This window comes from Nelumbo lutea, chromosome 3 (assembly GCF_056320005.1).
Source record: "Nelumbo lutea isolate HS-2025 chromosome 3, American lotus-T2T, whole genome shotgun sequence".
NCBI classification, from domain to species: Eukaryota; Viridiplantae; Streptophyta; class Magnoliopsida; order Proteales; family Nelumbonaceae; genus Nelumbo; species Nelumbo lutea.
Genome location: NC_142686.1, coordinates 106553717 through 106580930, shown reverse-complemented (window position 1 = coordinate 106580930; position 27214 = coordinate 106553717). Strand labels below are relative to the sequence as shown.

The 27214-nt window shown below is 34.7% G+C and overlaps 1 protein-coding gene, 1 long non-coding RNA gene and 2 other non-coding genes across 4 annotated transcripts; 1 reads left to right on the top strand and 3 right to left on the bottom strand.

The window, feature by feature from the left end:
* Positions 1-1553: 1553 nt before the first annotated feature.
* LOC148867414 (signal recognition particle RNA) lies at positions 1554-1858 on the bottom strand. Its single transcript, XR_016112046.1, has one exon.
* Positions 1859-10913: 9055 nt separating this feature from the next.
* LOC148867412 (uncharacterized) lies at positions 10914-14232 on the bottom strand. The gene is made up of 3 exons (XR_016109705.1): positions 13986-14232; positions 13723-13881; positions 10914-11839 (listed from the first exon to the last, which is right to left on the bottom strand). It is a non-coding gene; the product is annotated as an uncharacterized LOC148867412 (long non-coding RNA).
* LOC148867413 (signal recognition particle RNA) lies at positions 13929-14232 on the bottom strand. The gene has a single exon (XR_016112045.1).
* Positions 14233-24034: 9802 nt separating this feature from the next.
* On the top strand, positions 24035-26043 carry LOC148867411 (zinc metalloproteinase aureolysin). Its single transcript, XM_088978262.1, has 3 exons — positions 24035-24115; positions 24211-24273; positions 25657-26043. Exons 1-3 carry the CDS (start codon positions 24069-24071, stop codon positions 25847-25849), a joined length of 303 nt encoding a protein of 100 aa, XP_088834388.1. The 5' UTR covers positions 24035-24068; the 3' UTR covers positions 25850-26043.
* The last annotated feature ends 1171 nt before the right edge of the window (positions 26044-27214 follow it).

Below are 27214 nucleotides of genomic sequence, written 5' to 3'. Positions count from 1 at the left end.
TATATATATATATATATATATATATATATATATATATATATATATATATATATATATTCAAGCCAGCTCGCAAGCCTCACGAATTGAGCTCGAGCAGCTCGTGAATGGCTCGTTGTCACCCCAGTACAAAAAACATTTGAATCATGTTCTTGGCCATGGTATTAAGGTGTTTGATAGAGGGTGATTTAACCCAACCTCCTAAGAAGGCGACATGTGGACGTGACTCAGCATGAGTAACAGCTCAGCGTGACAGCATGGCCACAACTGAGTGACGAGCTCGTTAAAGTCCTCGCAGGTTAGCTCGCTACAGCGCGAGCTCAAGGACCCCAATATGCTGAATGGGAACACTCCAAGCTTAGTCTATCCCAGCTCGCGAGCTAAGATAATCAACTCACTCCAATACTTAGGCAAGAGGACCACCTCAAAGGCGACCTCAGGCGAAATCACCTCGGAATACCTCCAGGAGCTCGCAATAAGGTAGCTCGCTATTGGATAGCTCGCTACAAGGCAATTCGCTATTAAGCGACGCGGCGTTTTCAGGAAGCTTCTTATCTGACAAGACTGTACCAGTCAGATTGCACCACATCTCTTGACTGATGACGTAGTCCCTGCCAGGCCAACGGACTGCACCCACATCTCTTGACAAGTGGTAGCATGCCTGTCCTTTCCGGCTCGTGTCTCTCATTTGATTGGGCAATACTCTGCAACGGTTACCTGCGCAACCCTGGCAAATAACAGCTACGACAGAGGGCCAGTGACGGTTACGCCCAATTTGACAAGAACATCTATATTTAAAGGCCCCAGTTTCCAAGGGGTGAAGGTAATTGAATTGATCTATCGCTACCTGCACTCTTAGCTCTCTTTGCATTTCGTACAACTCTCTCGTAGTTTTAACTTAAAAATCGAAGTATTCCCATCGGGCGAGCTCCTCGAGAATCCTTCACCTTCCTTTTCTCATGTACCGTCCGTTGCCAATGCCCGGATCACGCTACATAAATGTTGAACTATGAATTCTACCGGGGCTTCAGGTTGAGATGTTAATGAAGAAATTTCCGAGCGAAAGGGGTCACCAAGATGAGCCAACCTAAAACAGCATAAGATCAAAACTAGTAATAGAAGGTGTGAATTTAAATTTTCAAAGCAGTAATGAAGACATTAAACAATAGCTATGTTGTTTCACCCTTTTCCCCTATTAACTAACAAATAATAGTCAATTTTTCTTTCCATTTATACCTTCGTGGCGCAGAATATAATACTTACGACTGTTCCAAAAGGAGTTCTGCGTAGCAGTGAAGACAATTAGGAAACGAAGGACGAGGTCGGACGGCAATTTCACATGTAATAGGTACAGTTTTATGTTCCTCCGCAGAAACCCTCATAGACGAAATTTTAAGAGAACAGAAAACCCTAATAAAAAAAACGAACCTGGGCTGAGTTCGTGAGGGAGGCGGTGGTAATGGCAAGGCGCAAATTTTCTTCCCCCTCAGCGCCCGTCGATCCTCGTCTGTAAGACCTTCTTCCACCCCTAAAAATATAGAACGGAAGAAAAGGAAAAAGGTGGCCGTCCGATTGAACTCGTCTCCTAAGGTATCAATGGGACAGCGAGGCACCGATTCGTTATCCTTCCACCGACGGGAGCGGGAGGTTGTCGCTGCTCTGTGAAACCAGCCTAACGCGGCGCCCTCCACTCTAAGGACCATGAAACCCGAGCCTTGGCCCGATTCGCGTGGCCCAACTCCCTACTTAGATTGGGCGAACCAGATCAAGCCTCAACAGACCCTACCTGTTAGAACCGAATCAATGTCCGACCGCCTTGATGCCCCCGCTTGGGTTACAAGCTCACGCTACCGAGCTCAGCGATCATTATTGCATTCCTAGGATTACCCTGAGCCGAGGTATCCACCTCAGGCATTTCGGGCTTGTTTAAAAGACTACCAAAAGAAGACATAACTGAAATTAAGGAAGAGCTAGGGTGATTCATTAAAGAAAAATAAGACCGGGCTGGAAAGGAACTGACCTGAGTTAGTGGCGTTGGACGCGAGCTCAAGACTACAATTGAATGTTTGTGGCGAAGGAAAATGACCAGGACCCCCACTATTTATAGCCACTATCCCTGGGCATCAACGGTTGAGATCGAAGTAATCTGACGGCCCTCATGAAAACCGGTTGTGCGACCTTCGAGGCAAAATCAGTTTAGCACATTTTTTTTTACATCCGCAGAGTCTATAAGTTGTGACGTCCACGCATAGACCGTACGCGACCCGAGCTGCACCTGACAGAACCGAGCAGAAGACCGGTCCAACCTATGAGCTGGCAGACAAGAAAGTTTGGACTCCGAGCTAAATCCACCTGGCAGACTGCGGACTCCTTGCGCTAGGCCAACACCCCTAGTACGGGGAGTGGGGGGCAATTGATGTAGGTGATTTGGCCTGACCTCGTAGCATTGGGACACGTGGACATGACTTGGCATAAGTGACAATTCAGTATGATAGCCTGGCCACCACTCGGCACAGCGAGCTCGCCGAGGCCCGGCCAAACGACTCGGCAGGTGTGACAACTCGTCGAGAAGCAAGTCCCAGCTCACCCCGAACCTGAGGGTGGAACACCCCGAGCTCCCCCATGCAAAGGGACCCGAGCTCCTCCTAGGGGTCTCTGAACTCTCCCTTCCTAAGAAGGAAGCACCCCAACATTTGGTTGTCCTGAGGGAGAAACACCTCGGGACAGCACCATCGAGACTCCTGCCCGTACTTGCTTAAGGCCCGCCTCCAATGCGGGCACCTCGGTGTACCTCGGCACATCGGTGCAAGGACCTGCCCCAGGTGGCTCGGTGCATAGTAGCTCGGCAGATTGCAAGGAAATCTGCCTGACATCTGTGCCTGCCTGACATCCATACCTGCCGGATCCGGTGGCAATGCCCGGATCCCTTGCCAAGCGGCGCTCTGTCTGCCATCTCTAAAAGGCATGGCACGCCTGACGAGTCCGTGCCCTACAGCAGCCGCCTGCTCCTGCCACCCCTGGCCTATTAGTAACGGCTAGGGCAGTGGCAGTTACGCCTGATGTAACCAAGCTCCGGTATAAAAGGACCCCGACCCTCACAAAGCAAAGGTGTTGAAGCTTAGGCACTTTCAGCACTCTTACTCTCTATTCTTCCTTTGAGATTTCTCCAGTTCTAAATTAGCCATCGAAGTGTTCCCACCAGGAGAGCTCCCCGGGAATCCTTCACCTTTTTCTTCCTCTCAGGTGCCGCCCGTCCCAACTAGAAGCCAAGTCACAGCCTGCTAGGAGTGCCCAGATTGTGCAGCATCAAAACTAATACAAAATAATCAGACAATTATTAATTTTATTAAATTAAAACCAACTTAAGCTCCACTGGATATACTTAAATAAATAAGCAATTTAAATCTAATATAAACTTAATATACTTAAATAAATTCAAATTTTAATAATTTCAAAAATTAATAAAAATATTAATCTTAAATATAGTTTAATCAATTTAAATTTTATTTAAAAATAAGGAAAATTATAAAAACCTCCTTGGGTTTCTAACAATCCTATGAAACTCCCCTAGTGTTTTGACATTAACAAATCCTCCCTTATTATTTTGAAAAAGGTGCAAAAACACCTTTCGTTCATCAGCATTCCAAAATGTTGATGTATTGTATTAATTTTACCTTACTTTGTCCAAGAAGAGTAAGGAGAATTATTATTTGAAAGTCCTTTGGCAAAATAAATTAGTGAAGGGTGAGGTTGTAACTTTAAATTATGTATGATAATACATTAATGGTAAGCGTCTTTGGGTGACTTAAATGTCTTTATTATCGAAAATCCAAGGGAAATGAGGTATTTGCAATTAATTTAGTAAGATACTTAAATAAAATAAAAATGATTTTTAGTTATTGTTATTGATAAAATTATTTTTTAATATAATATAAAGAATTTAGTTAATAAAAGGAATAAGATAAATTAAAAACTAGGAAAAATTCCACTTTAGAACCCTGAACTTTGGGGATAGTGTCAAGTTAGTACCCGAACTTTCAAGCATGTCATTGCAATACCTAAACTTTCAAAAAGTGTCAAGTTGGTCCCTACCGTTAACCGACCATCAGCTATTTGTTGAAAATGTCAAAACTACCCTTCAAAAGAAAACATTGTTCATTGTCTTCTACCTTGACACTGAACATGTTATCTTCAAAGAAAAAGAGGAAAAACATGAAATATGATGGAGAGAAACAAAAAGCAAAGAAATAGCTACACAAGAATGTGTTTCATATCTAAAGGTAGAAGATAGTGATCCCATTAGTCTAGAAACTCAAACACCTCAACCGGTTCAGTCTCAAGGTAGAAGACAATGAACGATATCTTCTTTTAAACGGTAGTTTTGAAATTTTCAACAGATAACTGATGGTTGGTTAACGATAGGGACCAACTTGACACTTTTTTGAAAGTTTAGGTTACAATGATAGGTTTGAAAGTTCAAGTACTAACTTGACACTATCCCCAAAGTTCAGGGTACTAAAGTGGAATTTTCCCTAAAAACTAATATCAATTTAAAACTAATATAAAATAATCAAACAATTATTAGAACCAACTTAATTTCCATTGAATATACTTAAATAAATAAGAGATTTAAATTTAATAAAAACTTAATATACTAAAATAAATTCAATTTTTAATAATTTCAAAAATTAATAAAAATATTAATCTTAAATACAGTTTAATTATTTTAAAATCAATTTAAATTCCATTTAAAAATAAGAAAATTTATAAAAACCTTATTGGGTTTTCTAACAATCCTATGAAACTCCCCAATGTTTTGATATTGGTAAAAACCTACCCTATTATTTTGAAAAAAGTGTGAATCCCTTGCTTTCATCAGTTTTGAAATGTTGATGTAATGTACTAATTTTATTTCACTTTAGCATTTTTACCTTACTTTGTCCAAGAAGAGTAAGAAGAATTATTCTTTGAATGTTGTCTAACAAAATAAATTAATGAAGGGTGGTTTTAACTTTAAATTATGTATGATAATACATTAATGATAAGGGAGGCCTTTGTTAGGATCAAAACACAAAGGTAGATATAATTGTTTCTCAACTCAATGTAATTGTTTTTTTGCACTTTTGGCTCTGTTTTAGAAGAGTGTAAATATAAATATGTTATCTTGCATATGGTTGATTTTGTACTTCTAAACCTTGTATTTGCACAAATGGAACCTTTTTGAGCTTTTCATCAAACATTACTTCACTCATTTACCTAACGAGTGAGCTTTTTGAGTTTAGTTTCATAGAGTGTATGCAAAAACTCCATTTATTCATTACTTCTTCAAACAACACTAGAAGTTTAGAATATCCAAAACAATTGATGAAGAGTTGATCTGTGATGTTTCTTATTAGTTGTGTTTATTTTCTTCTTTTTAAAGAATCTATTGCAAAATTGGGTTTCTTTGTAGCTAATAGGTGCCCTATACTTCAGGGGTAATCTCACTTTGGAGCTGCCACTTTAGTACCTAAACTTTTACAAATATACATTTAAGTCCATATCCATTATACTAACAATATGATAACATGTAAAATTACAGAAGTGCTTGCATTCTAATTCTCTTTTTTTCATTGTTCATCTTTCTTCTACCTTTGGGCTTCAAGATACAAATCAGCAGTGGCAAAATAAGCCTTCAACAGTGAGACTACCCCTAATGAATAGATTGAGGTGATATTACTTTGTCACTATTGATTTCCATCCAAAGTCTGAAGCTAGAAGAAGATGAATAGGTGAAAAAAAGAAAGTCAATACATGGGCATTTTTGTAATTTTACCCCTCACCATAACATTGTTGGGACTAGACATGTTCATGGGCCACATAGCCTAATAGGCTAGCCGAGACCGGCCTGGCCCATTAAATCAGGCTTAGGCAAAGTTTTAAGCATGTGGGCTCAAGCTCAAGCTTTACCAAATAAGCCTAGTTTGAGCCCAAATCCATCCTGATAATATATATTATTATTATTACTAGCTTATAATTAATATAATATAAAATATCTATCAAAATCAGGCTTTGAGCTTTATATAGGGTCAGGATCGAGTTCAAGCCTGGTAATTTTCTAATTATAAAGAGGCAAAGCCTAACCCATGAACAAGTCTATCTGGGATCGATGACCTTATCCAAGAGGGGGTGCATTAGGTTGAACTTTAAAAAAAAAAATCTATCTTTGAATTCAAACTTGAATTCTTTGACTCTTAACAAATCATACTCAAGTCCCCTCCCCTCAAACTAAAGCTAAACCATCTTAATAGTCAAATCAAGATGTAATGGAGTGGAGGATTAATTAGTTTAGTTCAACAATTAATCAAAATATCTCTTTGATAAACCTAACAATTAAACAAAAGAAACCACACCTGCAAAACAAATAAATAATATGAAAGCATGAGTTTGTAGGGGTTAGCAGTCAATAAATAAGAACAATAATAATAATTGCTACTAACAAGATGATAGCAATAAGAATAGATTGAACAAATAACATGGTGTTTGGAAGCGTGGGCGCTTTCTATGACCGATTTTCAAGAATGCCCATGCTTCCAAGACCATTTTTCACAAAAAAAAAAATGCTTCTGCCACGTAGGCAGTGAGCAACACTATGCTGTTTGGTAAGATGATTTTCATCACCATTTTTCATTTATTTGCTGATAGGTAAGCACCACATAGGACATACATCAGTCAACGATTTTTGAGGCATGTCTGATTTTTTAATAATTGGTTGAACCAAACAATGAAATACATGGGCGTTTGTTGAAATGCCTATGTGGATCTGATGTGGCACCATTTTTTTTTGAAAAACGGCCACGGTTCCCAACATCCCCTAAATCTACAACCTACTATCTGGTTAGTGGTTTTATAGTTAAACAAATAAATGTAAACATTGAATGCAAATAACTATAGAAATCAAATGAAGTGAAGGTAAATGAAAAATAAATGTAAATGGTAGTTGCACCTGGTGGTGTGTGCCTAAATAGCTAAAGAGAGAGGACAAGCCACTAGTAGTAACAAAGAAATGAATCTACTACAATGTGATAGCTGAGATAAGGGCCAAATATCCAAGTATAATCAACTTGTGATTCAAGCAATAGTTAACTGCTATCAAAATCCTAGGCTGTGTTTGGTTGTAGTGCAATTTTATTTGCACTAGTACAAATGCATAGGAGTGCAAATGAAAACAATGCAAATTCTTAGTTAATTTTGTTTTGGGTTTTACTTTATTCATCTTCATGTCTTAATTTACTTCATTTATATTGCAATCAAACAAAATAAGCTAAAATTTGAAACAAAAATAGGTCAGAATTTACACTCAAATCATTTACACTACCATAGTTTTGCATCAATGCAAATTTATTTACATTGCAACCAAACATAGCCTTAAGGACAAATTTAATAGTAAAAATATAAATACAATTGAACAATAAGTAAAGCAACTATAACAATAAAAGTAAAACAATTAGAATAATGGCTAACAGTGGAAAAATGTTAATATGCAGTAAAGCCTTAGAACTGCTAAACTAGATATTTAGTGCAATCAGTAATGTTAGTGAGTTAGTGGCTCGACAACTATACTAAAGGCATTTGTATCTTGCAAATGAATATAAATAAAGACAAATTAAAACAAGATTTCAAAGATCTCAAGGGCTTAAGTATTATAGTTATATGAGAAATATAGAGGTGAAAAATAAATTATAAAACAGAAAAAAAAAAAACAAACACAAGACACACAAGAATTTTATAGAGGTTCGGCCAACTTTGTCTATGTCTTCTACCTCAAACCACCACTAAGGATTTCCATTAGGGGTGATCATGGGTCGGGCCGAGCTTTGCACTTATGATAAGGTCTATAGCTTAGGGCCCGGGGTTCTAGGCTTGAAACATAAGTCCTAGCCTAGGTCTATATGGGCCTAGGCCGGGCTGGGCTTGATTTCGGGCCAATGTCACTCATATATAAAACATTACATATATATATATATATATATATGAAATGACATATGCATATAAACTTATTTTATACATTATATAATATAAAATATTACATATAATATAAATTATACATGTCATGTTATAATATTTATATATAAAATATATAATATAATGTAGAATAACATGTATACATTATGCATAAAATCTGTAAGTTTAAATATATGTGGGTCCAGGCCAGGCTTAAAGTATTAAGCCCAAGCCCGACCCTAAAAATTTGTTGGCCTGATGTGGACCCGGGCCCAGGCCAAGCCTGAACACAAAACCTAGGGCCAAGTGTGGAATTTCCGAGTCAGGCTTGTGCGGGCCGGGCTGAAATGAGCACCCCTAATTTCCACTAATCAATTGGACTTTCCAAGCACCACCCAAGCCTTTACAACCAACAAGACCCCACAAGTGTCTATAGTACTTGAAATCGGTTGGAATTTACGGATGCCAACCCAACCTAAACTATTAAGGCATCTGAAGGTGCCTGCAAGACCTTATAGGCAGGCTTAATAGTGGTGCCAATAAAACCTTAATAGTGCGCAACAAGTTGAACACCTACCTACTTAAAGATTTTTCTTTCTTTTGGCACAAGAGTAAGTTTACAAGAAAGATAAGTCTCTTTCTATAGGTAAATATGAAACAATATAAAAACAAACTATATCAATTGTTAAAATTCCCAATGGATGCTTAGCTCAATGAAGAGGATCCCAATAGATGGGTGAGATCTTACAAGTTTAATGACTTCTTAACCTTACTCACCTCTAACACCATTGAAGCTCGTGTATCTCTTCAACAAAATGAATTTAGCTCAACTTTCTCTCTTTGAAAAACAACTATATACAAATGTTTTTGAACCGTTGTCGACCCATATGGTCGGATCATTCAGCTTGGGAACCGTCTAGGCAATCGGTTCCGTTTCACCCTTAACCTGATCCTGGGCCAAAAATGGTTGACTTGGTCAACAACTCATTAACCGGGGTGGTCGAACCGTTAACCTATTCGACTCGAACAACGGCTTTGGTTTTTTTTATTTTAATTATTTTTTAATTTTTTAAAGTTGCAATGGATCGTCCCTTTGGTTGTTTTTTATTTTTATTTTTCTAGTTGACCACTTGATGAATGAAGGATTTTTTTTCTCTCATGGTCAACTAGTTCCTTCATATCAATCGATTGATAACACATGAACTCAATCTATCTAGTTTATCGACTATGCTTTTCTAGGAATCAACTAATCATCTCAAACAAGGCATGTTGCATGTCTCAATTTAGTTGGCTATACTTTTTAGGGTAGCTAACTACTCTTTAAAGACATGGCATTTCATGCCTTGGATGTCAAAATTAGTCGACTAAGTTGTTTAGTAGTCAACCATGTCTTACAGCCAAAATAAACTTGCCCGTAGATGATTCATTACTTAAAAAACTTGGAGATTTTTGTTCAAAGGTTTGAAAATTCTTTTATTGGCTTTCAACAAGTATTTTTTAAATTTTTATCACTTTTTTAAGCTCAAGAAAGCCTAGGAACCAAACCCGTTAAAATTTATGATTTCTAAGATTTATTACATTGAGTTTAGCCTTGTTGAGCATCTATGAAGCTCATCATGCAAGTGATTACACCAAGATCCTATATAGATAAATACAATTCAAGCAATACTCAATGTAGTCTTCTCCTTAGTGAGATGATGTAATAGATGTTCTTTGAGCAGCTCCAAAATCATTAAGTCCTTCAATAACCTCAATGCTTGAATTGCTTTGAGCTTCCTTAACTAGGAGAGATGATGATGGTGTTAAAATCTTTGAAGCATAGGCAACTATCTCAGCAAAACGTATACTTTATGTTTGATAACATTCTAGCTTTAATAATCTTTTGGCCCAAGGAAACCTACTAAAGATTTGTTGCACACTTAGTTACATGATCAGTACTCTTAAGAGTTTGTTATCATCAAAAAACATGATGTAAACGATCTCCCCATTTTTTGTGATGATAAACCATTGATAAAAAAGGTAATAAAAACAACTAAGCTTAGCTAGAGAGTACCACTCTCTTGGATCATGCTACATAAATAATAAAGTTCAATAGTACACAAGAATTATTTGCTCAAACAACAAGACAAATGGATGTCTTTCATGATTTGACAATATTTGATAGACACATAATTAGCCATAATTCACAGTCAATAACTATTCAAAAGTATCGGCATGTATCGTTCCGGTACCTTTTCCAATACGTCCCTACAATGGATGTATCGGGGGTCTGACTAGTCCAGGGGATGGAGGAGATCTAAACTGGCCCCCCTGAACCGGTTGCAAAAAAAATAAAAATAACATATAAAAAAAGGGTATCGATTTGCCCTATACACCCATACCAACATATGAGGCGTATCGATATTTTGGACCTTGGTCATGAGAGCATTGTATTCAAAAAATATAACAATTAAAGCTCAAATAACTAAATGATTTCAAATATAGCATATTACAATTTCAGCACATAAACCATTTAGCTCCCCCTAAATCATAGAGAGGATTTCATGAATATTCTCCCCTTAAACATATTTTTTGTTTGGGGAATACTCTATTTCTTATTCAGTTCCCTTGTTTCGAATCCATGTTTGGATCAAAATTCCCATTGAATCATATGTGTGAACATTTTTGTGTTTATCTTCACCCGAGATACATAAATAGTGGGTTGTTGCACGTATAGAAGGTAAAGCAAAAGCTCGTCCATTTTCACTTGGGAGATAAAACTCCCCCTTTCAATTTAAGAAGATGCATTCACTTCACCGGTATATTTTCCCATGTTCCTTGCAACAATCATTTTTCATTCAATCCATAATTTCTCTCCCCTTTTATCATTAACAAAAAGGGAGTAGAGTGGTAAATAAGAATCTCACCAAACTTCACATAATAAGAATAAATAGTAGATGATGAGAAGGTAATTTGAAGAATATGGCTTAATAGTTGGAAACAATCATAGCTGAAGATGACAAGGGAGAAAGAGATACTTCTGCAAATTTGCACTTGAAACTTAAGCTCTGTTTGGAAGGGTACAAATATAAATATGTACAGTACAAATATATACAAAATAATATAAATTGTATGGTTTTGTATTCTACACATTTGTATTTGTACTCTTTCCAAACTGAGCCTTGGAAAAAGTACAAATGCAAATATGTACAGCGTAAATACATACAAAATAATACAAAATATAAGGTTTTGCACTCTACATATTTGCATTTATACTCCTTCCAAACTCGGTCTTAGGAGCATCACTTTCTTGATTGTGATTTCTCTAGAGAAGTCCAGTCGCAGTCTCAAGTTGGCTTTAACCCAACTCTTTTTCTGGCAATGTATTCCCCAGACTGGTTCCAATGGTGGACTAACCAAAACAAAGATTGTCCCAACCATTTAAAAAGAAAACATCCGTGCAGAATATTGGCTATCCTAAGAAGCTTATGGGAAGTCAGAAATGAAGTGCTTTTTAGAAGAGCTGCTCCAGATCCACAACTAGTACGCTCTTGAGCAGATCTGTACTATCCTCTCTATACCGACGCTCCCACTCAGAATTCATCTCCAAGCGATGAGGCAATCTCTTCCTGGTTCTACAACAGCTCCTATACATTTGTTCTGGTGAATGGTTCATGGCATAGCACATCACATACTGCTTGGACAGGCCTTTTACTTTCTTCACATATAACTTCCAATATAATTGCAAAAGGAGACTTTGCAAGGCCACAACAACAGCCTGGGCAATCATCAAGGGTTTGAGAAAGCTTCTATCTTTTGGGTATCAAAATGCCATCCTCTTTTCAGATGCAATGCAGGTTTTATCAATGTTGAAGGGAACCTGATGAGAAACGTGAAACATCAACTGGCAAATGCAACCATTGGTTGTACATATCAAGCATTTGGCTTTTTGGAAACTTAAACTCCCCCTTTCATAGATGCCTTTCTTAGAATATGGCATCCTTTTCTTATTCCATATCATCAAAATATGTAAGTATATAGAAAATAAATATGAAAATCAGATGATGAGAGGACATATATTAGATTAGTTGGAAAATAAGCAATCTATACTAAATTAACCATGCCAACTCAAAATGAAAATATGCTAAGCTTCGTAGCTCAACTGAAATAAGCATCTATTGGATTGTTTTCGGAATGATGTTGAATTTACTCCCTTTTTTATGCCCTTAACTCTTTTGGGAAAATTTTCCTATTTCTCTCAAACAACAGTAATAACCATTTGAAACAAATTAAAGCATAATGAGAGAGATAAACAACCATCACAATAGTTGGGAAATAATAAACACGAACTCAACATGCCAATTGTGAACAAATATGCCAAGTTCAACTACTTGACTGAAGACAATCATCTTTCTACTTGTTCTTTGAGGAGCTGAAACCAAAATTATGCCCCTTAGACACAGTTTGGAAGGAGTAGAAATACAAAAATGTACAATACAAATACATACAAATAATACAAAATGTAAGGTTTTGCACTCTAGATATGTGTATTTGTACTCCTTCCAAACTGAGCCCTAAGATAAATGCCCTATAGGCTCTTATGGTCTTCCAAACCATTTAATCCTCATTTCCCAAGAAAATAGTAGAGTGAAAGTCAAAAGACTCAAAACTTGTAGGGAGATAATGATTACTATTTTAAGCTAACAGTGTTGATTAGTTAGGGGAGTCTATGTAGATAAGATGGTTCACAATTTTCCAATTTTAGAAATGCAATCCTTAAGTTAAAGAAGAGACCACATCTCTTCCCCACAACACCCCACAGCACATTCCCATCATGTATTGGAAACATTTCCCGATAATGACATCATTGAGACTGGTACTATTATAGGGAAATGTTCCCAATACATGGCGGGGATGTGCTGTGGGGCAGCCACTTGTTGGGCTGAGTTGAGGCGCTGAACTATGAATTCAATGGGGGCTTCAGGTTGAGATGTGTCTGGTGAAGAATTTCTGAGAGAAAGGGGTCACGAAGATGAGCCAACTGCCCAAAATAATATTTTAACAAGGAATATGAACCTAAGAAGTTAGAATATAATGGGTGGGAAGAGAGGCTAATGTAATGGGAAATTAATAGGGATCAATTGCATTTGGGCTCAATTGAAATATGCTTGCTTGTTGTAATGGTTCCTTGTACTGTTTTTATCAATTATGATTTTAATAAATTATTCACTTATCAAAAAACAATGCCAGGATATTTAAGTTGTTGGAGATCAAATTACAGGCATTGTAATTGTTAGTCCTAATACTCCTTTGAGCTTCTTTGATTGGTAAGAATAAAGTATTGTGTTAACATGTAAAAATGGAATAAGTGTCTAAGTAAAAACCTCACGACTCTCAACAGTCTCCATATTCTCAGAGTCAGGCATTAAACATAATCATTTGTTTCAACTAAGATGATTATTTCACAACGATCATCATCTAGGTTATTTGCTTCACCCTTTCTTCCAATTTTTTTTGGTAAATACCCTTTATTCCAATTAAATAACAATAGTCATTTTTTTTTCCATTTATATCTTTAGTTTATCCATTTGGCAAGTAATTAATCATTGTAAAGTCAAAATCGTTTCAGCATCCAAAGCTCCAGAACTCCTTAAATGGGGCTTTGTTACAGGATAGTAATTAATCATTGTACGATGCAGGGAAGAAGAAGCCCTAGTCGACCAAATTATAAGAGCACAGAAAAAACCTAATCAAAAAACGAACCTGGGCTGAGTTCGCGAGGGAGGCGGCGGTAATGGCCAAGGCGCAAATTTGCTTCCCCTCAGCGCCCGTCGATCGTCGTCTGTAAGACCTTCCAACCCTTTTACCACTTTCCTTTTTGAAACGAAAAACGCGAATTCGACCTGATCAAGACTTGTGAACCTGAGGAAAAAAAAAAAACCCTAAAAATATGAACGGAAGAAGAAGAAAAAGATGGCCGTCCGATTGATGTCGGATACTACGGCATTAGTGGGACAGCAAAGCACCGATTCGTTATCCTTCCACCGACGGGAGCGGGAGGTTGTCGCTGCTCTGTGAAACCAGCCTGACGCGGTGCCCTCCGCTCCAAGGACCATGAAACCCGAGCCTCCGTCCGAATCGCGTGGCCCAACTCCCTACTTGGAATGGGCGAACCGGATCAAACCTCTACAGACCCTACCGTAGGAAGCAAATCAATGTACGACCATCTTGTTGCCCCCGCTCGGGTTACAAGCTCCCGCTACCGAGCTCAGCACTCAATGTTGTATTCCTAGGATTAATAAGGAAGTTCGATCTCTTTCGCGTTTCCGATGTGGGATATGGTGTTATTCACTCATTGCCCAGATTGAGGAAAGTTTTAATTGGGAAAAAACATGTCATCTATGATAATACCTACTTGTTTTGTGGTTTATTTTTAAAGTTATTTTTTGTTAATGTTAAAATTTAAAAATAGTAAAATAAAAAATAATTGATATAATAATTCAATTATAGTGGTTGTATATTTTTTGTACCTTAGATTTTAATAAAAATTGATATATTATCAATAAAATTGTATAATATCTATACATCACATTATATCAATAATAATATATTTCTTTAGATATATGATTAAAATATACAATTCATATATATTTATACATTATTTATAGTTATTTTAACAACAAACTTGAAGTTACTAATATAATTATTGAATTTATATGCATTTTTATATTTTTCGTTTGTATCCATGTATTTCTAAAGTGTATCTATATCTATATCCAAATTATACATTTTTGTACTTTTAGATTTATTTGTGAAGAATTTAAATATAAATATGTTACCTTGTATATGGTTGATTTTGTATTTTTTAACTTTTGAGTTTTTCATGAAACATAGCTTCACTCAAGCCTGGAAAACCCAAGCCGGGGATATGGTATCATTTCCCAAATCAATGGAAGCTTTAGTTGGCAAAAAGCATGTCATTATAAATAGACATGTTCATGGGTCGGGCTTTCACTTGTCACTAATGAAAATATATTAGGTCCGAGCCCGGCCCTAGTAAAAAGCTCGAAACCCGAGCCCGAGCCTGAAGCCCGATCTAATTGAAAAAAAAATAAATTTTTCTATTCAAATTATAATTAAAAATTCATATAGTATTTTTTTTCTATTTAAATGAACAATGGGCTACAAGATGGTATTTTTCCCTTTCTTTTATATTTTAAAACACAATTTTACATTCTTAAATCAAAAAATTTATTCAAATGGACATAATCATATAACTAATTTTAAGTTTAATATTAGGTCAGGCTAGGCCGGCTATTTTGACAAAACCCGAGCCTAGCTCGAATTTATTGCAGGTCGGGCTTTTTGTCCCTAAAACTAATTAAATGTAATTTCTAGTAACCCGCTTTGAGTGGATTGGTAACCTTCTTCGTTCAGACGAAAACTACCATTTCTCTCCCCAAACCGAAGATATTGAGAAGAAGCGTAGCTTTGCAAACATCAATGCCGGGGGTGAATAAAAGTAAGCACATATTCCTTAAATTCAAATGGCAAACACCGGCACCCCCAATTTTCTGATTACAAGCACCAGCGTCAGAAAGAAGAGAAGGGTATTATTGTCATTTTCTCAAAATATAACATTCATGTGTTGTGGACCCTATGGTATATGAGCGGATTATGACAGCTTGTGACGAAACCCTAACATTAGGGGAGTAATTAATTAATTGTCAAAAACAGTAGGGGTACTTTAATAAAATATATGAACAATAAAGGTTAAGTTTGTCGATTAATTAAACAGTAGGGGTAATTTAAGAAATTTGCCCAATAATATTCTTAGTCCCACTTTCCTCTTCTTTTGGTGATACATTGGATGACGTGACATGTCCTTCTTTTTCTTGCTTTAGCATGGACCCATGGGATGCAAGGTAGGGCACCCATCCCTCTCCCTACCCCATAGTCAAGACACTCTATCCCTTCCCCACTCTGTTAGTGTCAAGCGGGTTCAAGGCAAGACAACCACTCCTTAATGTCAGGCGAGTTTAGAGGCAAGGCACCCCACTCCTCATCAAGGATGGGGGATCCTCGAATTTTCTCGTCTCGTCCCTAGTATTGGGTGGGTTCAAGTAGAGGTGTAAATTGAGTCGTGCTGGGCCAACATGACACAACCTGTATGCAGCCCGCACAAAGTGTAGGCCGTTTCATGTTGGCCCACAAGGTGTCCCAAGTCGAACTCCCTCCCCTAGGATAATTTGCAGGGTCGATTCGGCATGGTCCATGGCCCAAGCCCGTGCGGATCCATGTCATGCTGTAGGATGGGCTGGTCCATGGGCCGAGCCTTAGGCCAAGCCAGGCCATGGATCGAGCCAAGTTATGAGAGGTTCATTTAAAAAAATTTGATAAAGATGTTTAAATGTTTATTTCATATGTTTTTTTATGTATACAATTGTTTATATATACAATTAGACCTATGTATGGGATGTGTAGCTCGACAGCCCAACCCGACTTGACCTATTAATTTTAGGCTTGTACAAAATTTCAGACTTGTGGGCTCGAGCTCGAGCTTTCTCAAATAAGTTCGGCTTGATACTATTACATATATAAAAGGGTACTTATATTATATATAATAAATATAATATATATGCTTCTTAAATTAAATTATTACTAAATTAATATAATATTAGTTTATAAAAGTATACTGAAAATAAGTCATTTTGTGTACAGATCAGGCTTCGGGTTTGGGCTCAAGCCTTGGGCATTATATGAGGGTTGGGCTCGGGCTCAAGATCTAGGCCTAATGGCCAGGCCAGACTCGGGCTCGGGCTCGAGCTCGCACATTTTCTATTGATAAAGAGGCCGTGTTAATTATAAAACTATGAGTTTTTACAAATTAAATTTTTTATTTAATTCTAGTATTGTATAAAAAATATATGACATTTCTTTATATTTTAATATAAAATTTGTTATTTAAATATTATATAATAATATTTACCATATATGCATATAACCTCCAAGTTGAGCTTATTAGGGGTTATTTAGCTTGGGCCCTATCTGCTAAAGCCATCATTGGACTCCAAAAGTTTGATATCCAATTAAACTTCGAATCTGATTATCTAGGATAATGTGTGGCCATGGTGCATATCTCAGCTAGACCTAACTCAAAAGAAAATAGTTGCTTAAGCCTACAGATTTATAGACCTAATCGGGTTAAGTTAGAAACAATTTGTTACTTTTTATTATTAATTAATAAAATATTTTTAGATATTAAAATATTTTAATTATTGAATTATATATTTATTTAAAATACTATAATTTCTAGAAATTATCATATTTTCAGAAATATTGCTAATTTCTTGGATAAACCTAATTAAGTGTAATTTTCTAGTAATTAAATATAACTTTTTGGTAATTAAATGTAATTTTTTACTTTTTATAGATTAAATTATAATTAGTGTAAATTACAGTTTAAAATAATTATTGTTAATTATATTACTATTAATAATTAAAATATATTGTTTTTTCATTATTATTCAGTATTTTTTACAATAAAATACAATTAATTTAATTTTTCAGTTATTTTTAGTAATTTATTTAAGCTTTAGATTTTTAGAATTTTCATATTTTTAATTAAAGTTTGGTGTTTTTTCATTATTATTCAATAAGTTTTGCATATAAGTATTTTTCAATAACTTTAGTATTTTTTGCATTTATTTTTGTATATTAGTCACTACAAAATTAATTTGCATTCGATTTTAGTAAAATAAATTAAATAACTAAATAAATGCCATACTTAATAAAAACACATCTAATTTTCAATAATTTTATTAATTCTTGGCTTGGGTATTTTTTTAATAATAAAATACTATTAATTGTAATTTTTAGTTATTTTCAGTAAATACCTTTATTAATATAAAATGTTATTAATTATTTTCAATACTTTTTAATTATGTTTAGGTTTTTCAGAATTTTTTGGATTTTTAATTAATTGTTGGTATTTTTCATTATTATTTAGTAATTTTTGCAATAAAATACTATTAATAAAATAGGTTTTGCATTTTAACTTTTCATTATTTTTTAATCATTTCTAATGAGTTCATTATGAACAATAAAGGTCTCAACTCATATAAACTATTAATTAATTAAAAATGCATTAATATAAAGTTATTTAATAATCTTATTAAAACTGCCAATTAATATTTTTATATTTAAATTTATTATTTTTAATTAATTGTTGGTATTTTTCATTATTATTTAGTAACTATTGCAATAAAATATTGTTAATAAAATGGGTTTTGTATTTTAAAATTTCATTAATTTTTATCATTTTTAATGAGTTCATTATGCACAATAAAGGTCTCAACCCATAAGTTATCTAATAATATTATTAAAATTATCAATTAATATTTTTATATTTAAATTTTTTATTTTAATAGTGTTTATTAAGTTTGATTTTTAAGTGGAATTGAAACACATTTTTAATATTTACTAAGTTTTGTTAATATTTATTTTTAGTGAAAGTTTAGTGGATTTTTAAATTTTTATTGTTTAACCTCAACCTATTATTATTATTATTATTATTATTATTATTATTATTATTATTATTATTATTATTATTCTCTCTTTTAAATATAATAATAACATGCATTAAAATAAGAGGCCTTGGAAAACTCAAAGGTCTCTCTCTCTCTCTCTCTCTCTCTCTCTCTCTCTCTCTCTCTCTCTCTCTCTTTCTTAAATGTCTTTTTTCACTATAATAATAACATGCATTAAAATAAGAGAGCTCGGATCAACTCCTCACACCGCACACCTTACATCGACCTCATAACATGTCTTGGCTGCACATTGAGAACATCTCACGTACTTGTATTTATTGTTCATGGGAGATGTTCCTAATACAGGGTGGGATGTGGCTGTGAGGTGGGTGCAAGTCATGCTTCGTGAGGAGTAGATCCCAATTCAAAATAAGAGGCCTTAGAAAACCCAAAGGTCTTTCTCTAATAGTGTGCAACTTTATTAATCTAGTCAAGATAAGTAATGATTACTATTTTATATTTTTAAAATAACAGAAAAAAAAATGTAAAAAAATGAAGAAAATAGATAAATAGCTTCTCTAATATATATATATATATATATATATATATATATATATATATATAGAGAGAGAGAGAGAGAGAGAGAGAGAGAGAGAGAGAGATCTCAAGATAAGCAATGATTACCATTTTATATTTTTTAAAACAAAAGAAAATAAGAAAAAAAATGCAAAATGGAGAAAATAGATAAATAGCTTCTCTCAAAGGAGAGACATGCTAACATGGACCATCCAATTTTATTATTATTATTATTATTATTATATTCTTTCTATTTTAAATATAATAATAGCATGCATTAAAATAAGAGGCCTTAGAAACCCAAAGGTCTCTCTCTCTCTAATGTCTTTTTCAAATGTAGTAATAACATGCATTAAAATAAGAAGCCTTGTAAAACCCAAAGGTCTCTCTTTAATAGTGTGCAACTTTATTAATCTAATCAAGATAAGCAATGATTACTGTTTTATACTTTTAAAACAAAAGAAATTAAGAAAAAATGCAAAAGAAATGGAGAAAATAGATAAATAACTTCTCTAAAAAGAGAAACTTAGAAGTATGCTGACATGGAGTGTCCAATTTTTATTATATATATATATAAGAGGGCTTCGAAAACCCAAATGTCTCTCTATAATACTGTGCAGTTTTATTAATCTAATCAAGATAAGTAATGAATACTATTTTATATTTTTAAAACAAAAGAAAATAAGAAAAAAATGCAAAAAATGGATAAAATAGATAAATGCAAAAAATGGACCGTCCAATTTTATTATATATATATAGATGTGTAGTTTGTCTTTTGCATCCAACCAATCGTTTAGACAAGATTTCGATTCTACTATGGACATAGCGGCAAACATAGAATAATTATTTTCATATGCTTTCTACCAAGATAAAATATCAAACTTTCCTATGTTGGAAATCTAACATTTTGATAGATGTCATTAAATGTTATTTAAATGAAATAACATGTTAAAAATCACAAACCAAAGGTAATAAGTTTCGAACCCAAGTAATTTGCTTATAACAATAATTAATTAACCATTACACCAAACTTAATTACTTATTAGAATGACATGTTTTTTTATACTTAAAGTAATCTTTTTTGCCTTGGTGGATGTTTCCCAACAAATGCTATAAATTTGATTATTAATATTTACATAATAATAAGATGAATACAAGTTATATTTATTTATTAAAATTAAGGTATATATTAACTTGTATATATAATAAATATTATCTAAATATATGTATAATAAATATTAACTAATAAATGATTTCAAAAAAAAAATATTAACTAATAAATATTAGTATATATACACACATTTTAGTTCTTCTATTATTTTTCAATGGTTACTGATTATATCCCGATACTTTATATAAATTATTAAAGAATGGTTTTTATGTTTAGATAAATTAGTTATACTCACATAAAACTCATTTTTATTATTGTTCATATTTTTAAGGTTTTTTTTGGATTTTCTAGTGTATCCATGCGTATCTTGATTTTTCGTCTATATCTATACGTTTCCAAAGCATATCTTGATACGTCTCTTAAAATTATCTTTCCAATACACCTTACATTTCCGATACTTTAGACATTGCCTTAGAATTATTAGGGCCAACAAAAGATTGGGCTTGAAAGTTAATAAATATTAAAATATAAAATTTATAAAAAAATCCAACTAACCCTGTAATTGCACTTCGGTCCTTAGAGTCTGATCTACCAATTCAATATTTCAACTTGAATGCAAAGCTTTTTAATTTAAAAAATGGCCAACTTCAACTTGAGACACTCGATCAAGTCTCCTTCTTGTTGAAATTAAAAAAAATAAAATAATTTGAAATTATGACTGGATGTGAGTAGACTATAGAGTAATATGAGTGTACGAAAATCAATGAGAGATTGTATTTGATTAAATGATTGCTATTGTGATAGAAATGGACAAGGGTTAGTTATAGAGGTTAAAAGTAATTGAATTGACCAAAATACCCTCATAAACTAGCCATTTATAATTGATGAAAGGGGTTTTTGGTCATTTATAAAGTTTATTTGTCACTTGAAATACCCCTTAAGCTAGATATTAATAACCACTAGGGGCATTTTATTCATCTTTGCACCCCCTTTGATAAAATACACAAATACCCCCCTAAATAGTTGTTTATAGTTGTTGGGGGATATTTTTACAATTATAACCTCCAAATAACTATTGAAATTTGCAAGTCAGGCTGGACTGTGGGCCAAAAACCCTCGGTCTAACCTGGCCTTAGGGAGATCAACTTCTATCAAGACAAATCTATGCCTATACCGTTCTAATAGCCTTTTGCAACCTTGCATTAAGAATATCTTCTCATGAAATAAAGCACACAAGTACGGAGATATTCTCAACTCAAGACAGTAAAGGTTGCTCTAACGGGCTTTGCCCTGACTGAAGCCGAACTCGACCTTAGGGGTCATGTCATGCCTGACACAACTTGTCACTATAATTGGCTAGTCGTACTGGCCCATTATGAAAACTGCTACATTTGGATGGATGTGTTTTGATATTTTGAACCTTACATTTGAGGAACACCCCATTAATCTATATACATTTTGTTTTCTTTTTCCTTTATTAAACTAACCAGGTCAGTCTGTTTGGAGGACCCAAATGTTTACATGGAAACATCCCATATTCCAAATGAGCTAGGTATTCCTATGAAAATACCCATCAAACTCCAACTTTTATATAATCCTTTTGTTTCTTGCTGCAAAAGGAAAATTACTTCATTAAAAGATGATAAACACAATTCGGCCAACTTTATATAATCCTGATTTATAGAAAGCCATGCTTATCTAATTTAAAGAGCAAAACCTATATGAAAAACACACGTATTATGCATGCTATGTATATGTCTAGATATTTTCTTGTTTGATGTTTTTACTGATTCTTTTAATATAAAAGGTGAAAAAAATGATTGTTTCAAATAACTGGAGACTTATGTAGCAAGGCCATAGTTCATATGTAAGTTGGGTTTGGGTTGGATCAAGTTGCCAAAGTTGAGTTGGGAAAGTCAACCCTACCTACCTCTAATCCAAACATCGACCAAACGTTTTTGGGCTGGGTTTCAGGCTAACCTAACCGAAGTTGCATCCCTTTTGTGTGTGCCATTTTTCTCTAACCATATAAAAATGAATAAAATGTATATTAGATGGGATTATAAATCCCAAATGAAAGATACAACTAAAACAAGTGAAAAAGAAAACCAAACCCACTTAGAAACTTGCCTAAGCTTAGCATGAATTGTATTAACTTGGTTTGACAAACTCAGATTTTGAATTTGAATTCTACATGACGGGAGAGGCAAGTTCATATTGGGGAGAGAAAAGTTGGGATTCTACCTGACGGGGACGCCTAATAGGGCCAGGGGCATGGTAAACTGCCCAATAGTCACAGAGGGGATCTCTGGGTGCATAGCGGGTTGGTCCTGCCCCCATGTAATCGAGTTGTTGTTGTTAATAGGGTTGTTGACTAGAGTGTTGTTGGAAGATGTCATTGATGACGTATTTGGAAAGGAAGTGTGAGAGTACGACTTTTGTGTAGTGTTTTCCACAGACGATGCCAATTGATGGTGTATGGTCTATTGACTCCCTATTGGAGGACAACTTTTATGCTGACCTGAGGTCTTGCCTAATTATTTGCAATTCGACTTATTAGGGTGGTACCGAGGTCATTGATGCAGTTGTGAAGTATCCGAGGTGCTCCTGGGGTTTGTTTACATGATGCCGAGTTGTCACTCCGTTGTTCTGCAATGACACATGTTGTGATATTATTGGAAGACCAAATTACCCCTCATGAACACCCATGTTAATTTCAAACGCATGTAAAAAATACTCTCATGATTTACACTATTCTTCCAAATGCACAACAATATAAAGTAACTTCTGACCGGTTCATCTTTTGCGCTAACATGTCTGGCCATTTTTCTTTTACATTGGAGTAGTTTTGTATTTACACCTCAAATAAACGAAGCCTAAGAATCTTTTAGTTATTTTTCAAACTATGGAATAAGTTTTTGTCAACTAAGGATATGTTTGGTTTAAAGGGAATGATAGGGAAAGATTGTGCTTATATAGGTTTCCCTACCTTCTCTTTCAAACCAAACACAACATAATGATAAAAAAAAAGGATTCAAAAACGAATGTGGAGTTAGTCACAGTTTAATATTTGTTGGAGAGTATGGCCAAGATAAGGTTGGGTGGGTAGTGATGGGATCATCTTTGTATTGTTTACAATTGATTTGGTTTTTGCAAGTGAATTCGGTTCAGATTTTTAGGCTGCATTTATATAGATAGTGTAAAATTTCACTCCCAATCAATGTAAATGACGATTTATATGTAAATGATGATCAATGTAAAATTTTACTACGTTGGGATGAAAACCGTGAATCAATGTAAAACTTCACTCACAATAGAGATCATATAAATACAATATCGATAAAATAAATTTGGGTTTGAAAGGGGAGGTAGAAGAAGAAAGATCTGGGTTCAAAAAGGGGAGGTAGCAGACCTGGGTTCAGGAGAGCCACTGTTGCTGCTCTGCTTTTGAGTTCGAACGGAGGTAGCAGATCTGGGTTCAAAAGCCGCTGCCGCTGCTCTACTTCTAGGTTCGAAAGGAGGTAGTAGATCTGGGTTCGAAAGCCGCTGCGACTACTCTACACTACTTCTGTAATTTTCCACCGGGGTCGCACGGTTTTGGTACAACTCCAAATCCAAGATTTTGAGATCTGACATCTTACATTTTTCTCATTCCATCCCTCTATTTCTCTCATCCCCATCCCAGAAACCAAACGGAGCCTAATTTACATGGACAAACACGCGTAAAGGTTCACAAATTTTAAATTATCCGGTGTTCAAGTCCATCCATATACTTCTACACCCAAACAAACGCAACCTTATAATTGGTTCGATAGTTTACCCAAAAAAGAAAAAAAAAAGATTTGGTTCGATTTTTTATTGAACACCCTAGTTAGTAGTTTTGGCAGCTTCACATGCGGCTGGACAGCTGCCGACGTATCACTGGGGATCCGGCCGATAGGTAACTAGAATATCCGACGCCCTAAATTACAGAAAAGTCTCCTCGTACTCCTTTTGAGCAACTCCGAGTCTCCGACCATTTTCTTGCTTTCCCAGGAGTGTCGATGCGATGTCTTTCGCACGGATTGGTAATTCCCTGCCATTCTCCAGGCTCTTCAGGTGCATTTACCATTTCTTTCTGAAATCTGTTCTTCTTTTTCTTTGTTTGTTTGCTTTGCCGTTAGTTTCATTATTTTTTCTGGAAGTGATGATCACGACTGCTATCTAGGAAGATCTTCCATTCTTGTCACGCTCATTCCCGTGTACCGTAGTCAGATAAAACCGGTGTCCGATAAATATCGAATCTTTTGATTCTCAATCTGTTAGGGCTTTTGAAAGATTGAAAACCGTTTTGTTTGGACTTTGGTGGAAAACCCACTTTGGAAATGGAGGTTTGAGTTCTACGTATTTCGTTAATTCTAGGGGGTTTTCTCCGAACCAAATGAGTGGACTCTTCGAACTTCGAAGTGCCTAATCTTGAATCGACCAAATTAGAGTACTGCACTACTGCCTCTAGCTCTTAACAGCTATCATACTGGAATTTGTCTTGGTAAGATGAAGAAAAGAGGGGGAAATAAACATAGACTAGGAGACACAACCAAAATCAGTATTTACAGTTAAAAAAATATTTCCATATCTTGTGAATTACATCACCATATTATCTATTATAATTTGCATCAGTAAATCTGAAGATTTATCCTTGCTAGCTAGGAATGAAGATGGAATTCATTAAGTATATTGGAATATGTACACATAAACGTCCCCTCAAGATTCAGTGGTGCTGGAATAGGAGAGCCCGTGTAACACTGATTAGATCTGTTGGCTTTTAAACTAGAAGAATTGATGCCAGAGAAGAGCAGCTAAAATTCAGTTTTCTGGAATAAGGTGAAGGAGGGAAATATCTGTGTCTTTACAGGTCATTGAAGGGTTTAAGAGGAATTTAGAAGTACAATTTGTTGTTTCAGCCCTTTAAGCATGCATTTATAAGATGCCTTAGTCTCTTAGAAGCTATCTTGTATTTCTGATGTCCATAGATTGCTAGCTTTTGGGTATAAACGTCTAACTACGTTATTTGTTATATGTAAGAGACCAACAAAAGCTAGTTGTCTATGTGTGCAACTGTTTGTCAGGACAGGGGTATATGATTGGGGATAAAATCATGGATTAAAAAAGTTTTGAAGGTTCCCTTGTAATAGTTGTGTATTGTTGGGTACTTCTGGTCTCTTGCAAGGTTTAGAATGTTGATTTCAAGGAAAATGTAAATCTTTCAGAAATAGGAAATTTTGCAAGGTTTGATCCATATCCTTGATTCTTGACAAAAAAAGAAAATTAGAAACACGGTTGCAGAGAATTTGAATCAACATAACCAGTGTGTACTTTTTCTTTGTTTCTCCTCCCTCTGGATCAATATAACTTGTTATTTCCTATATGGCTTCCCTATCAAACGAGGCCATGTTTTTTGTCAGAATCTCACATGGTTTCCTTCTTTCGGTTGATTTACAGGCAGCTGGAACAAGACATGGAGACTGTAGTAAAGGTACTGCAACCAGGGCCTTTGGGTATCATAGAACACAAGTTCTCTGCTGAAGAAGTATTCAATGCAAAGGCAACAGTTGATAGAGCTGTTGATAATTGGAGGAGGAATGCAATCCTAGAGAAGAGGAGCCACATCTTGGAAGATTATATTCGTATATGACAAATAATTATTAGTTCTTTTTTTTTTTTTCTGGAATTACTCAATAAAAGCTGTTCATGTAAAAAATATAACATCTTTGTTTCCTTAAGAAAAGTTTGGGATGTCAAGAAAAAAATCAATCCCCACCCTGAAGAGTTATGGACTTTACTAAAAATATTTAAATGACATAAATGCCCTTGAAAGAATCCAACAAAGAGAATGATGGTAGAACGATTCTATGCTACAGTCTAGTGGTGCTATCATATATCAAAAGCAAAAAAAAAAGGGAAAAAATGTCATTTCTCATTTATATTGCAGATTTTTCATCAAGTGTAACATTAACCGATTTTACATTCCCTGTTCTGAACGGTGGGAGATGTTTTATTTTTTCTAGTCACTATCACAGTCTTCAAAAAGAAAAGAATAAAATCTTAGGGCTCTGAATGCTCAGCTTTAATAGTTGATAAACAGAATTAGCAACTGTTGGAAACTAATCTTCCATTCAGAACCTTGCTTTTTTGGAGTAATCGTTGGTTTGGATCTCTAATCAAAAGTTTCTTCACTACGATTACCACATTTTAACCATTATTGAAAGACAACAATGTGTATATGTGTGTGTGTTTTGGATCAGTAACAGAATGCAATAGATTCATTAATTAATCAAAAAAGTAAAACACATGGTTGTTTTAAATAATGTATTTTGTGAGAATAGCCCCTGCCATCTCACCCCAATACAAACCTTTTACAATAAAAGACAACCTCTCAATTTCAAGTCTTTTCTGCTCTTCAAACAAAAAAAAAAAAAGAAAAAGAAAAAAATAAAAATAAATAAAGAAAGAAAGAAAGACAACAACGTATGCATAAATAGTTGCTCATGTGCTTTTCTTGTTTTTCTTTTTGGTCTATACACTGATATTTGGTAGCACATGTACCTGATTCAGGACAATAGTCAATAGGCAATGTTCTGAAAAGCTTTTAAACTGTAGAAAAGGTTAAATCAAATTAATTATGAATTATATCATAAATTGCAAGATAATTTCTGTTTCTTAAAAAAATCATCAAAACAACACACACACACACACACACACACCACTAAAATCTTAAAAGTTCATTGGGGAAAATTAAAACCAAAAAGAGAGGGTAAATGACAAAGTAAAGAAATAGTCCTAGCTAAATTTATTTGAATTGGATGGCTTGTAAACTTCATAAATCAAATTATAAGATTCACACTAATGATAAGATTTTTTTTTTCCGAAAACAACTTAATCTTAAAATTTGAATTGGAACCATTGAGATTTATAATTTGAATTGTGAATGATGAATCATATTGTAAATATTAAGATTTCTAGAACATTTATGCTGGACATTTAAGAATGTGAGTGTCTT

What these genes read in the sequence shown, in the direction of transcription:
- LOC148867411 (XM_088978262.1), top strand. Translation starts at nt 24,069, where the DNA reads ATGCGGCTGGACAGCTGCCGACGTATCACTGGGGATCCGGCCGATAG. An exon ending in ACTGGGGATCCGGCCGATAG is followed by an intron (nt 24,116 to 24,210) that starts GTAACTAGAATA and finishes TTGCTTTCCCAG; the next exon opens with GAGTGTCGATGCGATGTCTT. An exon ending in CCATTCTCCAGGCTCTTCAG is followed by an intron (nt 24,274 to 25,656) that starts GTGCATTTACCA and finishes GTTGATTTACAG; the next exon opens with GCAGCTGGAACAAGACATGG.